General features: G+C 36.3%; 1 protein-coding gene across 1 annotated transcript in view; it reads right to left on the bottom strand.

Moving 5' to 3' along the window:
* cfap299 (cilia and flagella associated protein 299) overlaps window positions 1-19,174 on the bottom strand; it is an 85,856-nt gene that overhangs the window by 43,613 nt on the left and 23,069 nt on the right. The window contains exon 2 of the mRNA XM_056457139.1: window positions 16,231-16,321. Coding sequence (XP_056313114.1) covers window positions 16,231-16,321 — 91 coding nt within the window. The remainder of the gene's footprint in view (window positions 1-16,230; window positions 16,322-19,174) is intronic.

Genomic DNA, 19,174 nt, shown 5'->3' on the forward strand with positions numbered 1-19,174 from the left:
TTGATTGTGGCCTGTGGATTGTTAGTCCACTTTGGTTAAATTCATTCTATATAGGCCTTATAAAATTTCACTATCAGGACTCTAATGGTGGCATTTTATAAGGCCTATATAAAATCCATTTGAACCTTTTCATTGATTTATTGGTTTGCTACTTTAAAAGTAAAACAGAAGAACTCGCTGTCTAAGATTATAAATACTTGCAGCAAAGTTTAAGGGGTAAAAGTACCAGGGTTATCCTATTTGTAAGATAGCAAGGTGTTAAAGAAAGTCCATCAGATAACATCTTATATATCCCATCGTCTTTTTGATTCAATTCAAATACTTCCCTCAGGATCTCGGTATAGGGTCCCTTTGGCAAGGACCAACAGATTTCAATTTTCATTTGTTCCTTGTACTATTAATGTTGTTTAATGTTTGTTTTAAGTGTGTGTTATGATATATGTGTTGTAAAGCTAGTACACTAAGGTGATAATAAAGGTTTACAGTAACAGTAAATTGTTCCAGAGAAATTGCTGGATATTGGCAGGAACTGGAACCTGCTGTTGTATATGCCAATCCAGAATATGTTCAATGGGTGACATGTCAAATGAGTATGCTGGCCATGCAAGAACTGGGATGTTTTTAGCTTCCAGGAATTGTGTACAGATCCTTGCGACATGGGGCCATGTAAACAACTCTGACATTTGCAAACCACTCACTCGCACAACTGTAAATGCAGTCTTCAATTGTAATGTACAGTGAAAATCTTTAGTTATGCAAACTGTTTGTTGCAGCACTTGGGGGGTGGCTAGTCCGGGTGGCTAGTCTCAGACAATCTTGAAGATATAGACTCTGGATGTGGAGGTCCTGGGCTAGTGTGGTTGCACGTGGCCTGCGGTTGTGAGGCCGGTTGGATGTACTGCCAAATCATTTGAAACGCCTTTGGAGATGACTTATGGTTAGGGCCAGACAGAATCAGCGGACATTTTTTGCTATTTCTGCGCAGAATTTTGTAAAAAGTCTACGGATTTATGCAGAATGATTTTGGGAGTATCATAACTAAAAACTTAATATATGAAATATAAAATAATACCTTTTTAATTTTTATTTAATGTTTACAATGCAAATCCATTAGATCCACTTATTTGTTAAACAAAGCAAGTCTCTCATATAATATATACTTGTGCTTATCCTGGGTGCTGCAACCTAAATAAAATGATGTAAACATCAGTTCAGTTCCATGTGTGAAAACATCATGTTAAAACAACAGATTTGCTTTAACATGATGTTTTATTTTTCAGTATACATGGACACAAACTCACACATGGAGCTGAAACTGATGTTTACAACATTTTATTTAGGTTGCAGCACTTAGGATAAGCACAAGTTCCATTTTAATTAACAATACAACACAAACATCCTCTCATTCTGTTGTAAACAGCGTCAGCTCATGTGCGAGTTTGCACCTGCGTATACATTGTCATTATGCAACAGGAAGCTCACACTTCAGACTGTCGAGAACACACTCAGGATAGTTTGCCAGGCTTGTGAATTGAGGGTAATAATGCTTCATTTCATAGCTCAATGTATCATCTGGAGGCATTATTTTGCCTGTATGTGTTTTTAACTTTTAAAGAGCTGTATGCAGCACTAAGGCCCATCATTTTAAGTAGCAATCTTATATGTTCTAACTGGTGAACTATCTTGTATGTTTAATGTGCAGAAGAATGGGAATGCAGTATCCTATGCTCACAGCTCATCCCTGTTGAATGAGCACCACGGAGTGACGGCAGTGGGAATATGTTTATTTTAGCACGCCTGTCAGTCTCCTGCAAAAGATTACAGGTCTTCCGCTGTCTGAAGAAGATGAACAGATTTGGGTTTGTCAGGGAGAAAAGACATGGAATGCATGGTGATATCAACATTGCCAGATGGTGGCTGGAAGTAGGAAGTTGATAGGTGAAATTCAAGAGGGCAATGATGACATTTTCACTCTGGGGGATATAGGAGCAAAGAGAGACTTATATAATACCATAGGCCTTTTTTGGTTGGCTGATGTTCCTCATAGATATTATGGACCCTTTTCACAAACTATGATGATGTGTTTCAACAGTAGTTTTCAGCGTAAATCTAGCAGAGCATTTTATATTTATAATTTAAAAATTAGATGTGCACTTACAATATAACTCTACAAACTAGTCAATGTTGCCTTGTGAGATATTTTGATGTGTTTACCTTTTGCTGTTGATGAATATGGGAAAAAAACCTTGCTTCTTTGAACCCTTAAAATGAAAATTCTACAACGCAAATTGACATTTTTTATCTCTTAACGTTGTTTTTCCCTGCAAAAAATCATAAAAGCCACTGGAATGACATGAACATGAGTAAATGATCACAAAGATATAATTTAAAATGTCAATTTGAATTGGTATCTAGAGGTGTGAACTTACACTGGTCTCGCGGTTCGGTTACGATTATGCCATCGATTCGGTTCAATTCGATATCTCGGTTCATCACGGTGCGTTGACGATGCTTTCCATACACAGTTTTATATTTTACTTCACAGCACAACAATTCTTGTATTAAAATGTATAAATATATTTATATTTATATATTATTTGTAATACAATTTTACCCTTCAATACAAACAGTCAGATATAAGAACTGTACCTTTAAAAACTCAAGGACATGCACAGAACAACATGAGCATTCATAGCAAATAAACAAATGTAAATATCCCGCTCGCTTTCTGAGCGTTGATGAGCGAGTTCTTACCACCCCTATGATTGGTCACGCGCTTAACAGAAAGGGCTGGGATTGGCTCTAATGGTCTGGCACTGTTTACCGATGAGTGACACTGGTAAACGGCACCGGCGATCACAGCTGATCCAAGATAGACACAGAGGAGACACGTGCTCTTACAGTAACGTAACAGCCGAGAGGAGACTAAATATTACCTCACGCCAACAGGTCAAAGATCCACAGTGAGAGAGAGAGAGAAATGGAGATTACTTTCATTTTCTCCATAGCAGTGAAACAGGGCTTCTGCTGTAACTTCAGTGTCAGTGAAAGACTGTCCAGAAAACATGCAGTGAATTGTGCACAGCTTCTGTGTTTTAAGTAAGTTAGTTGGAGTGTTTTAATTACCTCTCTCGGCATAGTAAGCTACTGCAATATAGCGCATATGTGACAAATGACACCAGTAAGTAATAACTGGTTATGATCTATTACTGAACCGATAGCGAATTGTCCGCGTCTGCATTGTGGTGCACCGAAGAAACAATTCATTTTGACGGTCCCATTTGTTATCCCTTTAATAAAACTGGTTAAATAAAATCTAATAACATTTATTAACACAGGCTCATTGTGAATACGTAGCCATGTATACATTTCTGCAGAGCGCAAATTATGTAGGGTGAGAATGTGGTAAGATCTGGAAATGTAGTAAAAATCAGGCAGTCGCATGGGCTGTTCTTTTTCTGGATTGCATTTGAAAACACTGTTGGTTAAGTTTAGGGAAGGTGGTGGGAGGGTCAGTCAGTGCTTTTTTTTATCTTTGGGTTTAGGGAAGGGGGTTGGTGGGTAATTGGTTGGTCGGTCAGTCAGTCAGTCAACAGCGGCCTCTGGTGGATTTAAACGAGAACAGCAGGCATGATAGGCACTTGCAAGAGAAATTTGACATCTGAAAAAGCGTATACATCGACCCCTGGTGGATTTGCGAAAACAAAAACTGCAAAAAAAAAAAAAAAGAAAAACATGCCTCCAGGCACATATTTTGCGCTCTCCAGAAATGTATACAGGGGTACCTTTCCATAATAAGCCTGAGTTGACACTTGTGGTTTAGATAAAACATTAATTTTACACAGCTTGATCTGCAATATTAAAATATAGTACTTATACAACTATTTTAGATAAGTAAAAATGACAATAGCCAATTATCAAATTAAAATAATAAGCAAAATCTGAAATCTGCATAATGTATTTAATGTAACCAATTTCATGTTCCATAGCAAACATTCGATTAAATTCCCTAATTTATTACTTAGATTAATGTTCAGTTTTCTGGCAAGTAAAATTTACTTCTTTTTTTTGAAAGCCAAGGTGGCAGTCCATCTATGCACCTGCTATTATATTCTACAACAAACTGAAAATATGGAAAGAATTTGGCATGTCAACTGCCAGCGCTACAGTAAACCAAATTCACTGCTACAGAGCACATGTACTACGTCAATAATTTGTTAGAAGTTCGTCGCACACTGTTCCTAATACCTTTAAAAGAAAAAAGCTTGTTAAAAATGGCAGCAATTTAATCACATTAGCATATGGCTAGAAAAGGAGAGAGAGAGAGAGAGAGAGAGAGAGAGAGAGAGAGAGAGAGAGAGAGAGAGAGAGAGAGAGAACGCGAGGGCTTTGTGGTGAAATGCTGCGCAGTATTTGCTCAGGTGGAATAATACACATCCAAGCCGGCCACTATGTATTGATAAAACAAAGAGGATTCCAAAGAATGTGCTTTGTGAGCTCTTGAGCCTGCTCGAGTATAATTGCATTTCCCAGTTGGATGGGCAGCCATTATCAATAACAGAGGTCCACGCAAAACCCCCGGCCACACGTCCACAGTCACTGGGATGTGCCCGGGCTCTTAAAGCACTCAAGATTAAAATAATGACTGCTACAGGCCAAGTATTCTCACCCAAGTAATTCCGCACATCATCTATTATGTGTTTATTGCTCAAACGTCTTCAGCTGCTGAAACAATGTCCAGCTTATGTTGAGCTCATTCTTGACGTGAGCACTCTACAGCATAGGTTATAAAGCTCCGGAAAGGAAGAAAGCATTGATGGAGCAGGTGTACATTCCTCAGAAAGAAGAGCCAAGAACCCTTCAGCGCAAAGAGGTTAAATGGTTCCTTACAAGTAAGAGAGCACATGTCATGTGTCATGCTGAAAAATGATGTCTGTGGATAAGAGTATCAGGAATAACAACATCACGATGTCGGAAAGTGAACGAGACAGGATTCCATCGGCTGGCTGATAAACAGGTGCAAGGAGAGAACGTGAAAAGGAATGCATTGGAAATGATGGAAATAACTTCTGATTATGGCAAGAGTCTCCCATAATGCTTCTAAACACTTAAGGAGTCTTCTGATTTACGGTGCAAGGTTCAGATCAAGCAGTTATATGTTAGATATCGCTGTAAAACTGTGGAGCGCTGCAATTCATTTAAACCAGTGAAGCAGAACCGGAGAACCTAACATAAATTCTCTGGTTCTGCTTTGCTGGTTTAAATGATAGTTCACCCAGAAATCTTAATTTACGCACCTTTTTATCATTCCAACACTGTATGACTATGTAGAACAGAAAAAAAGATGTTGTGAAAAATGCCTTGGTACTATCAAAAGCAATGCTCCATTCTTCTTTGGGAAGCATTTTTATTTACCGCAATAACATCATTCAGGATTGCAACAACATAAATAATGGCAAAGTAAGCTTTCAAAAATGTGCAGAATTTATGCAGAAAACCAGTCAAAAATCTAGTCAAATTAACTAATACAAAACCAGTGTTGGGTGCAATTACAGTAACAACGTAACTAGTTACTGTAGATTACTTTTAAGTTACTTATAATGTGCTTGCCTAAATACTGTAAATAAACGGTTTTGTATTAATCAACTCAGAGATGCAGAGTAACAAAATACAAATATATTTAGCAGAATAATTCTGTTTTTCACCTAAAAATGTGCTAATATTTATGCAGAAAACAGTCGATTAACTAATACTAGTAACTAATAATAGTAATTACAGTAGTTACAAAGTAACTAGTCACTATAGTTTACTTTTTAAAAAAAAAAAAAATAATTACTTTTCATTTTTATATATTTTATTTCAATTGCATATGTACTTGCCTAAATACTGTAAATAAATTCAACAGTTTCTGTATTAATCAATCAGAGAAGCAGAGAAACAAAATACAATTATAATTTGGCAGAATAATTCTGTTTTTCCCTAAGGAAGGTAAATTTATCAAGAACATTAAACATGCTCAGAATGAATCAAGTCAGGATTAACAATAGTATATTGTAGGGCTGGGTGGTTATTCGAAAGTAATCAAAATTGACATTCAGAACCTACAGTATAATTAATCTAATTTTTCCAGGTAAATTTTTTTCAGTTACTTTCCCTACTGTGTGTGGGAAGTCACGTGACAGCACTGTTAGGCTGAATTATGCTTATTATATTATGATTATAATACCTTAGTATATTATTATGATATTATACTTCTGCCAAGGGCACGTATACAGTTGGTTCAGTTGTTCAGTGTTGATGTTCAATAAATAATCATGGATAGTAGATAGTGTGTGCTTTTTCAATTATTTTTAAATAAAGTAATGCACCCTTCATTCAAAAATCTTTCACTTGTAGTATGCGAGCACATTTACTGTACAAAAACTTGTCATTGAATCTTGAGGGCAAAAACATCAAATAAATAAATAAAATAATTGTTCATTAATCGTAATCGAGTTAAAATGTTCAATTAATCAAGATTTAGATTTTAGGCCAAATCTCCCAGCCCTAGTATATTGTTTTATACAGTATATAAGTGTTATTATTTGAATAAAGCTGAAAGGTCCTGCTTGGCTTAATTTAAAGAATATGGTTTAATTTCTATTGTGTATGCATTTAGATTTATAGGGATTTTAAATAGTATCATAATAGTAAAATAATAGCAATTAAATTACCTGAGTAATATAGCTATTTCAGACATAGTAATTAAAAAAAGTAATTTAAATACAATGCTAATGATGTAATAAATAATGAATTACTTTTTTGAAGACTAAAAAGACTTTCGTCAATTGGTAAAGTTTGTTCCTTGCCACTGTCGCCACTGGCTTGCTTGGTTTGGGACTTGTAGAGCTGCACATTAATGGATTTGCTCTTTAGTGTTTGGACTTTCATCAGTGTAAATTAAACCACACTGAACTGAACAAAACTGAATTTCAACTCGGTTTCAGTTTACTAGAACTTCTATATTAGGCTGCTTTGATACAGTCTACATTGTAAAAGTGCTATAGAAATAAAGATGAATTGAATAGAATAAACATATTTACTGAAATTTACCTCCAATGTAATCAAATGTTACAACACAAGGGATTTATCAATGATGTGTGTCTTCAAGAAAAAAATGAATCCAGATGACAAATATTATACATGTGTTAGTCTACATGTTATTTTGGGGAATGCAGCAGGCAGATGAACAAAACCCGGAGACTTGAGAAATTAGATTAAGTGGATCCCGTTTCATCTCCTCAAAAAATCTTCCAGCACATATTTGAGAAGATGGTCAGAAGCCTTTGCAGCTGTTCATTAGAGGCAGGCTACAGGAAACCATTAACGATAGCTTCTTCCAGTCATGTTAGCAGGAAAAACATCATCCCGTTTTGCATTATGTCTAATATACAGACATTAATTTTTTCCCCTGTCTGTTAACTCTGGATTTAACACATATATTATTCTCATTACCTATTGTTTACTCTCATTTACTCAATATTTTGTGTCAACATACAGAACGGAGGACCCTTAACAGAATACCAAGCATATCTAAATTCATTTTACAAAGGGACGTCTTTGTCTGTTCTATGAAAGAGTCCAAACTTAGGGGGGTCAGATACCCCAACCCTCAACCCTTTGAAAGTCTTTGTGGGGCTTTCAAGAGGAGGTCACATGATAGCTCTGCATGACTGTTTTCTAAGGGACCTCCACCTTTGTCAAGTGCTTTGAAACCAACATGCTATTGTTATTTTACTGGCCATGACAAGGACAAAGGGCTGACTGACCGGGACACACACACTCACTGTAATGGTATATGGCTGGGAAATTCACTCATTTCTGTGCTTCTTAATGTGATCTTTGAACTGCATGACTGACCACAGTATCTTCTATGCATGACACTTATCAATATAGAACATACCGGGTCTGTGGACAATGGACAAGCTCCGGCTTTGTATAAGAAAGGGAAAGAGCACGATGCTAAGATGTATTTCAATCAGCTTTTTAAAATAATATAATTAGATGGATTTCTATATTGTGAAATTGCAGTTCCTTAAAGGAGTGATTATTCTCTTGTCTTACCTGGGAAATGCAAGCAATGTTTGCTTAAGACAGCATAGTCTGCTCAAGGGTAATTAGAAACTCATTAGCAGGTGAAAATTGACTAAGATAAAGCATGTTTAAGATCTAATCAGAGTGTTGAGTTAAAGATTCATTTGTTTTGTCCCTACTTGGCCTTTCTAGTTTGTTTTAAATCCACATGAGGTGTGATAAATGGAAGGAAGTACAAAATAAATTATGTAAAATGTCAAAAGAGGTCATGAATGCACATCCATAATAAGAAAACAATTAGAGAAATTCAGAGAAACAGTGTTTAAAAGAAATATGGCATGGTGTAAACTGCTACACATGTAAATTGCTAGGTTTTTTAAACCAAAACTGGGTCAAATATGGACAAACCTAACTGTTTGGTAATATATTTTTTAAAAGATTGGATTTGTAATGTTTTTCTTTGTATAATGTTTTAGAATGAATATAAAAATGATCTACGTGTAAAACTCCGTTTACAACTACAATTACACTTAAACTATATTAAATAGTTTTTGTACTTAGTATAAAAACATCAATTTAATAGATAACGTTAGTTCGTGTTGGTTAATGTTAGTTAATGTAAATGCACAGTGCAATAATTAATGTCAACAAGCACAAATTTGGATAAGAATAGCGCTTTAGTAAATGTTTAACTATGATTAATAAATGCTTTACAAGATTATTCATACTTAGCTAATGCTATTAAATACAATAACTAACATTACATAATAGACTATTTAAGGAGACCTGGAAGGAGCGTAATGGTGGAAAAAAAACAGGTGGAACAACAAAAAAAACAAGTAGGAGAAAAAAAAAAGAGTGTTAGAAAGATGTGTAATTTTTAAAGTTTTTGCGTTCTCTCAAAGATGTTTTGCGTTCCCTCACAAAACTCTTGTTCGAAAAACACTTCATACATGTCAATCCTCCTGTTTTTGCCGGGATTCTCCCATATTTTACCATTCTGTCATTAAGTATTTTCCCATATTTTTCCCAAATTTTTATTCTTGAAAGCACGTTGAAATTAATATAAATTGTCTGCATTCACTTTCTATTCATTAAAGCTGTGCATCGATTGCTGCCCTTCCTATGCAACCTCTGAATCAGTGAATGCATGTATAAGTGCTGACTGACGGATGCGCTCCTTATGATAAACTGATCCCAGATCAGCTTCTGTACACGCATTCTGTATCAAAATTTTTTCTTCCCCCCATTTTTTCCCCCACCATTATGTCCCTTCCAGGTCTCCGTAACTATTATTCTAAAGTGTTATCAATGTGTTTTTAGAATTTTTGAAATTATTGAGAAACCTACTGGTAAGTCAGTTTGACCACCAACCTTAGCAAATCAAGACGTTCAAGAAATGTAAGCTTTAAAACGTACTTAATTGTGATTTGTCTATCATGTGCAACATTTCCTCTGCAATTGAACAATAATTTGTTCAAATGCTTCTCCTGTGGCTTGTGTTTGGATTTGCCTAGACACTTTCCTCCTATTTTATCATGCTGTACACCACTGTCACCAAAACATACATGATTTTGAACATAATTTGTGTTTTGGTGCAACTCAGTGAAGTATAAGTGAAGTTTCATAAACTAATTTCGAGAGGAGCAAGTGATATGATTGAGCACGTCTGGCCTCTCATCTGTAATCAGTAATAATCCAATCAGAGTGATCCTAGTTTACTATAAATGGATCGTTTTCTCCCGACTGCTCTATCTTCGTTTGAAAATATCCCCCTTCCACCCCATCTCCTCCTTTTCCTCCCTTTTCTAAAGGGGGAGCTCTCGAGACCTACCTGATCTCGGATCTCCTGATATGCTTATCGACCGGGCGGGAGCCCTGGCTCAAATATCTCCGAGCTCAGGGTTCTCTCCCGGGACAGCATGCCAAACCTGCTTTAAACGCCAAGCATATCTAAGTGGGAACTCTTGAAAATAGCTTGTTTTGGTGCACTTTCTCAAACATTTTCTCATAATTATCATAGGACAATGTGTATGTGGTCTTTGTAGTTTCTTTTTGCATTAATTGAACAACATAAGCCTTTACCAGATATATATTAACTCCCACTGGAAATGGGGAAAAGTGGACTTAAAATCAGTATAAAACAATGTCTATATCGTCACAAGGAAGAATACCACCAACAAACACCCACTAATAAATTATTCACACGTTCCCTCTAAAACATGCTCACACAATGGCAACAATATGACTGCTGTTGCAGATACAGTTCTCAGAACCACCCACGATGCACAAGGATGACTTGATTCCATCATGAAATTCAAACTATAGAGAAAGAACGGTAGACAAATCAACTCCAATGGCTGTGAAATTGAAGAGGGCACGAATGCTGACATCATTGTATCACTGGCGCAAGAGCAAAAACAAATAGCAGGAGGGTGGGGTGAGGTTAGGGGTTACAGCACCTTCAGTTTCAAATGTGTACCACCCAACAATGGAACCCCTCAGGCATCCAGCACAGGTGTGACCTGGATTTGATAAAAAAAAATCGTAACTTCTTACACAGAGTAAATAATGCCAAAGCTGTCCAGGTGCACCTTTTGTTTGTGTGTGACTTTTGGCAGCAGGGCAACTTCGCAACACCAACCAGGAGAAAAAGTACAATGTATACAGAGCTGAGTGCTTTATGAAGTCATCTGATGGAAGAGATAACACAAACCACAAGGCTCAAAAACGCCCTGCCTGGATGGTGCTGATAAGAACTTAAATGACAGTAGCGTTTGTTTTGCCCCTGTTTTAGACGCAAATTTGAGCCCATCGTTAAGTTAAAGCCCAATTGTACATTTTTCCCCCCAGTGAAATACCACATCAGCAGATATAAAACAAGTTGGAACATTGATTGGAGAGTGTGGTTGAAGAAACCAACACAGGTAACTTTACAAAAATACATAAATAAATAAATAAATAAATAAATAAATAAATAAATAATAAATAAATAAATAAATAAATAATAAATAAGGAGTACAAATCACACCACATATGTGTAACTTGGTGAAAAAACAAAAAAAACAAGACTTACGTTGGTGATCAAAATACCTTTGCTTAATATGTTACCAAAAAGATCCAGGAAGATCATCTGTGGTTCTGTAGTGGCACTCATTTGTGAAATCAACAACAACAAAAAAAGAAAAGTATATAAGACATACAATAATAATTAGTTTAATTTTCTTCCAAGATAACTCAAATATATTTTCCATTCACCATGAATTTGTAGGCCTAAAGTTGCCAATGTCAGGTGCTGCAATGTTTTTTTCTATTATATTAGGGCTGCACAATACTGTATGTCGCAAAATTATTGCTATTACGATAATACTACAGCATATGCAATATACATATCACAGTCATGTGTAATAAATTACATTATGCACTAGTTGTTTATCTAAATTTGACCAACAAGATGGGGCCATACTATTTTTATCCTCACCTCCCTAGTGGTTGCTGTTCTGCTATTTGCTGGAGCAGCCTAAAAGTAAACCTAGTGTCACGTAAGGGTCTGGGACAACAGAGGTGAGGATCCACGTGTAGTTTATTACAATGAATAGTAAGGCAGGCAACGGTCAAAACAGGAGCATACAGGAAATCAAAGAGTGTAGTCAAAAGCAGGCAAATGGTCAGGTTAGGCGGCAAAACAACATAAACTAAAACAGGTCAAACACATGTGAACATGACGCTTACGTGATGCTCACAATATAAAAAAAAGACTCAGCGAAGAAAGTGTGTGTGCTATGTTTATAGTCCCTGGTTATGAGTCTATGATGAGGTTCCAGCTGTATGTGTGTAATCAGGGGGAATCAGAAACTGGTGTGAGAGGTGCATGATGGGTGTTGTAGTTCATTAAAATAGCAAATGTTTAGTTCTCTAGCAATCTGCATAGGCTAGATCACTGGTGATAGTGAGACCTAGAGCTGAAAACAAATACTTATGATGGAACTTAAGACAAGAGAAAAAATGACTACAGCCAATTAGAGTCAGAATATCTGCTAAGGGTTTCACTCTAAAGACGTTTGTACCCTGACACCGTTTTTTTAGTCTGAATTAGAATTAATTAGATCTGAAAATATATTTTTTATTTTATATCTGAAAAATATATACAACAGCCCTAATTATTTAATGCACAACACACACACGCATGCACGCACGCACGCATGCACACATGCACGCACGTACGCACGCACGCACACACACACACACACACAAATATTGTATCTATAGATTAAGCTGATCTCATGTGAAGTTCAGAATGTGTTTATTATGTTTTGGCACTTAGGATTTTCTTAAATTGCAGTTTCACTGCCAGAAACAGGGTTATTATAATGAAGGTCTAATAATAATGATTATAATAACAATTATTATTATTAATTCATTTATTTATAAATGGTACCTTTCTACTAGACACCCATGGTCGCCCTACAACAAACATGCCATGCCAATGTTAATGTGAAGATCTGTCAGCATAATATACTCCTTACAAAATGGCAATTTATTTTTGCAAGAATATTTCAGAAGCATGTTTTTTCCCCTCAAGTAAAGGAACAAGTTGTACTCTTTATATCAGCCTCAATTATGTGTTATAACTCTGATTTAGAGCTTTAATATAGCACTGTTTACAAAGTCAACAATTAGTGAGAAAGTCAGTCAGTTGGCGCTGGCTCAGCTTGACATGTGCTCCTCCTTTTATTGTAAAGTCAGTCATTCCACTGGGGTTAGTACAAGAGGGTTAGGGTTTTGTATCTGGTTGTGACACGGTGAGTGCAGAAAAAAAACATTTGGTCTCTCGGTGGGCCAGAAAAAATATGACTAGAGTTTACATTCCCCTTTCATTTATTTCTTTGGGCTTAAGTTGCACTGACACAAATTTATTAGTGTTCTGTAATGCCTCCATCATTTGACCCATGAAGTAGTTACAATAAACGATTTCTCAGGCGTAGAAGGAGAGATCTCCAAACAAGATCTTCATCCCAGATTTATTAAATGAAACAAGGCTGTTTTGGGACAGAAGCCTCATTTATTAGGGATTTCATAACACAAGGCCATGACACATGCTGATCAGATGTCTGTTTGGGATATTGTGATAAGGCTCCAAATCCAACTGTTGCAACACAAACTGCAGGTCATGTGCAATTAGCATTTAGTTGAGCGCCATGAACATGACATATGGAACAAAGGCTGACAGTTTTCATTTGAAATTAGTTATTTTTCCAGGTCTTGTCAATACAGTGTAATAGGATCATTTTAATTCTCAGTTAGAATATACAACATCTGGTTATTGTTGAACTGTCAATAAAGCTGCAAATAAACATTAGTAATTTCGACCTGCAACAACAAAACTACTCCAGTAAACAGAATGTCATTGTTTTATTCGTCTTGGTTATAATTAATAAACAATGCAATAACTGACCAATCACAATTATTAACACAATTGGCTGTTTTTGCTTCTAATTTAGAGCATTATTTATGGTGCAAAAAGAGCTCAAACATGCAACAAGTCAGTTTTTTGCGATTCCGCGATCGCTAATTCCTAATACAAGTTCAACAAAAAATCTTACATTTGGTGCGATCCTGCAAAATTCTTAATGAAACGCAAAATAATTGCAAAAAAATGTAAGTATCCCATAAAAAGCATCCAATACCAAACCATATAATCAAACTAAATTGATTTCAGTTTACAATTTATTGGTTTACGTGTCTTATAGACGTTGCATATGCATAGCAACATGATGAATTTGAGTATCTCTCGAAAAATGACGTCTCACCTGTGCCCTCACAATCATTATATTACATGAGAGTGGGGGAATTGTTTTTGCAGCCTTGCAGTAAGCAGATGCAGATGAAGCACGAGTAATATACATGTGGAGTCAATGCAAAGATTGGATTAGGCATTCTGTCATGCGTCAGACTACAAAAGAGAGTTTGAGCACACTATCTGTCAAATGGAGCAGTGGAACAGACAGAAGAGCAAAGCAGCTTACAATGATGGAACGTGACATAATTGAAGGACATTATTTGTGCTTTACATGTATGACTGGTATTATGGTGTGCGTAAAATAAAATACGATAAATATTTTAATTTCCTGCAGTTAACAAGAGAAATGCTTCGCTGCCATTGACGAGTTTTACAGCAATTTGTGTTTTAGGTGTATTAAGGTAGGGAAGCCCTAATGAATGTCCTGAGTGAGGTACCTGATGTCAGATGCTCCGGGGAGTGAAATCTGAGAGAAACTAGATGTGGATAAAGATAAGAGTTGTACAACCTTCCTTTGGCTTAATCGTTTTAGATCTGTTTCAGATCTTGTCTTGACAATAGACCAAAATAAAGAAGCTTTATTTTTATGTTTTTGTCATTGCCATTGTGTCAGATTGCACATCTAACATTGTAGGCCATCTAAATTGGTAAATATATATATATATATATATATATATATATATATTATATATTATATTATATTATATGTTTTTAGGGGTTTTTCACCTTTATTTGGATAGGAATGTGGAGATTACAGACAGGAAATTATTGGGAGCAGAGAGAGGGAAAGGGTCGGCAAAGGACCCTCGAGCCAGGGAATCGAACTTCGAGTTGCTGTGAGCACCATGGTGCTATATGTCAGTGCACTTAACCACTAGGCTATTGGCGCAAACATATATGTTTTTAATCATAAAATTGTCCACAAACAAAATCAGTCATTTTATTGCAAAAAAATCACATTGTAGCGAGTGGGGCGGGGCAGAGAGCTGTGAGGGCATGTGAGGGCTAGTAGCGTGAGTGCTAATGATCATCACCTGTGCGCGCCACCTGTCTCGAGTCTCACAAAGGAGCTCTGGATCTTAAAAGGTGGAGAGAGAGAGCAGTGGAAGACGAAAGAGGACCTGAACTGAACATATGTGGTTTGTTTTGCTTTCAGTTTGACGGAGCTGCCGCCTGTTTGTTTTGGTTTTTATTATTAAACTTTTTAAAACATTCATCGGTTCTTTGCCTCTTTCTAAAATGCAAAATCCACATGTCAGTGGCATCTGCAATGTTTTGAGCTCGTCCACTTTCAAACACTATCATAGGTAGTTGAAAACATTCGGTTGGATTGCTTTAAATAGTATAGACAGAGGTCAGAGATTGGTTCCATGTGAGTTTGTAATTTTAAACACAGCAGTAAAAACCCTAGAGCCTTACAAAATGTCAGTGGGAAACTTGTGTAAACTCATTCTTCTCTCATTTTTTGAAGTCTCTATGACTGCAAACCACTTGTCCTACAGTCTGTCTGAATGAGATGAGAACATATGTTTATAAATAACTTCTTGGTTCAAAAAAAGAAAAAAAAGAGTAGGTGTTTCCGATATATATTTCCTTCTCCTCCCTTCTGGAAAACACTCGCTATAGCTGGATGTGCTCATATCTGCAGTGAGGAGTCTTTCATGGCACATACTGCACATGTGTAACTCAAGTTAGCCAACAGAACACATGTAAAGGTGTTTACATGCCAATATTAGGGCGATGGGCAAAAGCTGTGCCTTTAGCTTGAGTTGTTTATGACCTAATGGCAATAAAACAAAATGGTTTAACACTTTAACATGACCACACATGTTGCTGGCTTATTTGGTATAGTCATTTAAAAATGTGCATGCAAACACAATCCGTGAGAATTGCTTTTAGACAAATTGATTTGCTAGTGTATTTATTTAATGTACTCTAGTAAGAGTTAGAGAGCTGGGCGTACAGGGCATGGTATACTTATATCTATTTACTATGAATTTTAAAAAAATCTATAAGTGGGTAAAAACTATTTGAAAACTTTCTCAAGTGATTATGTAAATAATGTAAATAAAAAAAACTTAGTAAAAACCATTTAGTAGACTTATTATAGTAAAATATCAAGGTCCAAATGTTTAGGGGGCCACCGGTGGGCAAACCAGTAGCTACTAGTGTGCATGGTCTATTCTTTCTGTGAAGAGAAGACTGAGGTGGCAATATGGCAAGGTGCGAGAGAGAAAGGGGGTTACCCTCCAGAGTTTGACACAGTGTGGATTGTGTTACCATCCTCAAGGAATAGCAGAAATATTCTGGGGGAATCCCATTACGTAGCAAATGGAGTGCTGTAATAATGTACTCACAGTCATTTCCCCACTGCGGTTTGCCTCCTCCCGCTCTGCCAGGGCTCTCAGGAAGTTATCTTTGAGTTCCTTTCCTGTACTTGCCAGCTTCCTGGAAAAGACAAACATTTAAACAGTTTGAAATGTCTCTTAAAAATCAAGCTTAAATGTTTATGGTTGTTTTATTCTTGCAAGCAAACACCGATGCTTACTCTGTTTTGATGCTTATGGATTCTAGCAGTAATCTTTTCCACTAAATAAAAGTCTTGTAATGTGTATTTGTTTATTTACTTTAGGAAAAGTACCTTGTAAAATCAGTTTTTAGAAGTGAGATAAATCACACAGTATTTGTTCTTAAGAAATATAAGATTTGGAAAAGAAATATCCTTCTGACTTAAATTACTGTAAACTACACCAAACCCACAAGTAGACTTGTAACAATGACACAGATTATAAAAATATCCAAAATATCTGGTTTCATTAAAAATATGAAATGCGCTGGCTGAAAAATGTAAATAATCTCAAGGAGTGATTTCCGACCAAATGATATCTTCATAAAAATAAATCACTCTGCCTCCACCCTAGAACTGCTGGTAATTAATCACAGTGGGAATTGCTATTGAATAAATCCTCTCTTGAATTATTATCTCAGTCATTTCAGGAAGGTTTTTTCCTCTCTCTCTCTGTGCTATTTGGCCTTTTCCATGAAAACAAAGTTCTGGCAAACTGCAGCCTGTACACCTGACATAACACTCATTGGCATTCATCTCTCAGACGTTTCACAGTGCAGTAACAGCATAGCGCCTTGTCATTCACCCCGAATTTGCTCAACTTTCATAATGTCTGCAGTATACCCGCAGAATCATCTGCTTGCCAGTAACAAGTATTTGAGAACTTTTTCCTCTCAGGTTCGCACTGAGCAGCAGAGGGTGAAAAGGGCAGCAGAGATTACCCTCTCCTCATATCTCAGAAAGATGTAATACATGCCTCGTCAAACTTGATGCTCCTTTCAAAAAATTAAAAATAAATGTCGAGAAAACAGCTTACCTAAAAATCTAAATTATATGACCCTTTACCCACCCTCAAGATTGTTATATACAGTTGAAGTCAGAATTATTAGCCTCCTTTGATTTTTTTCTTTTTCAAATATTTCCTAAATGATGTTTACAGAGGCAAGGGATTTTTTATTAATATATAATATAATTAGGGCTGTCAAATGATTAAAAAAATTAACTATTAATCACACTGTTTTTGGAATTAATCATGATTAATCACGAAACGTAATAAACGTAATTATTATGATTAATCACAAAATCACATATTTCAATAGTTCCCACTTAGATATGCTTAGCATTTATAGCAGGTTTGGCATGCTGTCCCGGGAGAGAACCCTGAGCTCAGAGATATTTGAGCCCAGGGCTCCCGACCGGTCAATAAGCATATCAGAAGACCCGAGATCAGGTAGGTCTCGAGAGCTCCCCCTTTAGAAAAGGGAGGAAAAGGAGGAGATGGGGTGGAAGGGGGGATTCTTCCAAAACTAAGATAGAGCAGTAGGAAAAAAATGATCAATTTATAGCAAACATCACTCTGATTGGATTATTACTGATTACAGATGAGCGGCCAGTACGTGCTCATCATATCACTGCTCCTCCTGAAATTAGTTATGAAACTTCACTTATTACAGAAATAAAATCACAGGCATGTAAGTGTCCATTTGAATTTCAAAACAATCAATGCCAATAACAAACAAAAATGATTTCCATGTGGATTAAGTGGAATCCACACACACACACACACACAGACACACACACACAGACAATGTGCGCAGTACAGCGCACCCTAGTGAGCGAGGGATCCCTTCAGATTCATCAACGCGCACGATTCGCGTTCATCAAATTTGCTTAAACTAAACGTTCTAAAGTATGGCTGTATTTTACAAGCAAGGATTCTGACACAGCAGCGGAAGCAGAGTGCAGACGCTTTACAAAAGTTGCATGTAGGGGGGAAACACGTCAAACTTAATGAAACATTTAAGGGCTCATGGAAAGCAGCTTAAAGGCAGAGAAATGGGCTGTCTTTGACAGCTTGCACCTTCATCTGGCACTTTCACTTAGTACATTTACATGGACACCAATACTCCGCTTTTATGATTAAGATACTCTGATTAAGAGTCTACCATGTAAGTAGCGATTTTTGATTACCTTAAAGGATCACCCAAGTCCCGAAATGGCGAAGGTTTTTCTTTCCGTTCGCCATGTGCTATCAAATTCCATTAAAACATCTTGAATGAAAATATGCTGAATGAGAGTGAACTGCTGAACTGCAGTAAAAGGCTAAAGATAAAAATTAAACACCCGAAATTGCATGAATCTCTGGAGGAAACGCTGGATAGCCTGGTGATGCGACATTAATTGTTTTATACTGAAATTTTCCTTCTAAAAGCACGTGCTTGGTCTATTCAAATTTCTTTGCACGTTAAACACACGTCGGCCACAATAGGAAAAAAATTTTTAAACTAAAATGTAACTGCGTTATTATTTTTAATAGCGTTAAATATTTCAAATTAATCAAATGTGTTACTCTGCGCTAATTTTGACAGCCCTAAATATAATGTTTTTCTTCTGGAGAAAGTCTTATTTGTTTTATTTCGGCTTGAATAAAAGCAGTTTTTAATTTTTAAAATCCATTTTAAGGTAAAAAATATTAGCCCCCTTAAGCTAATTTTTTTCGATAGGTGTATTTTATGTTTATTTTATTTTATTTGACTTTGTTGTTTGCTTTGCTTTGCTTTGCTTTGCTTTGCTTTGCTTTGCTTGCTTTGCTTTGCTTTGCTTTGCTTTGCTTTGCTTTGCTTGTTGGCTTTGCTTTGCTTTAAGTAAATTTATTTTATTTCAATTTATTTGGGGAAGATGTTAATCAATAATAATAAACAAGCCTGAGTTAGCACCTAGAGGTCATTTTAAAA

Source organism: Danio aesculapii, chromosome 5 (assembly GCF_903798145.1).
Source record: "Danio aesculapii chromosome 5, fDanAes4.1, whole genome shotgun sequence".
NCBI lineage: Eukaryota > Metazoa > Chordata > Actinopteri > Cypriniformes > Danionidae > Danio > Danio aesculapii.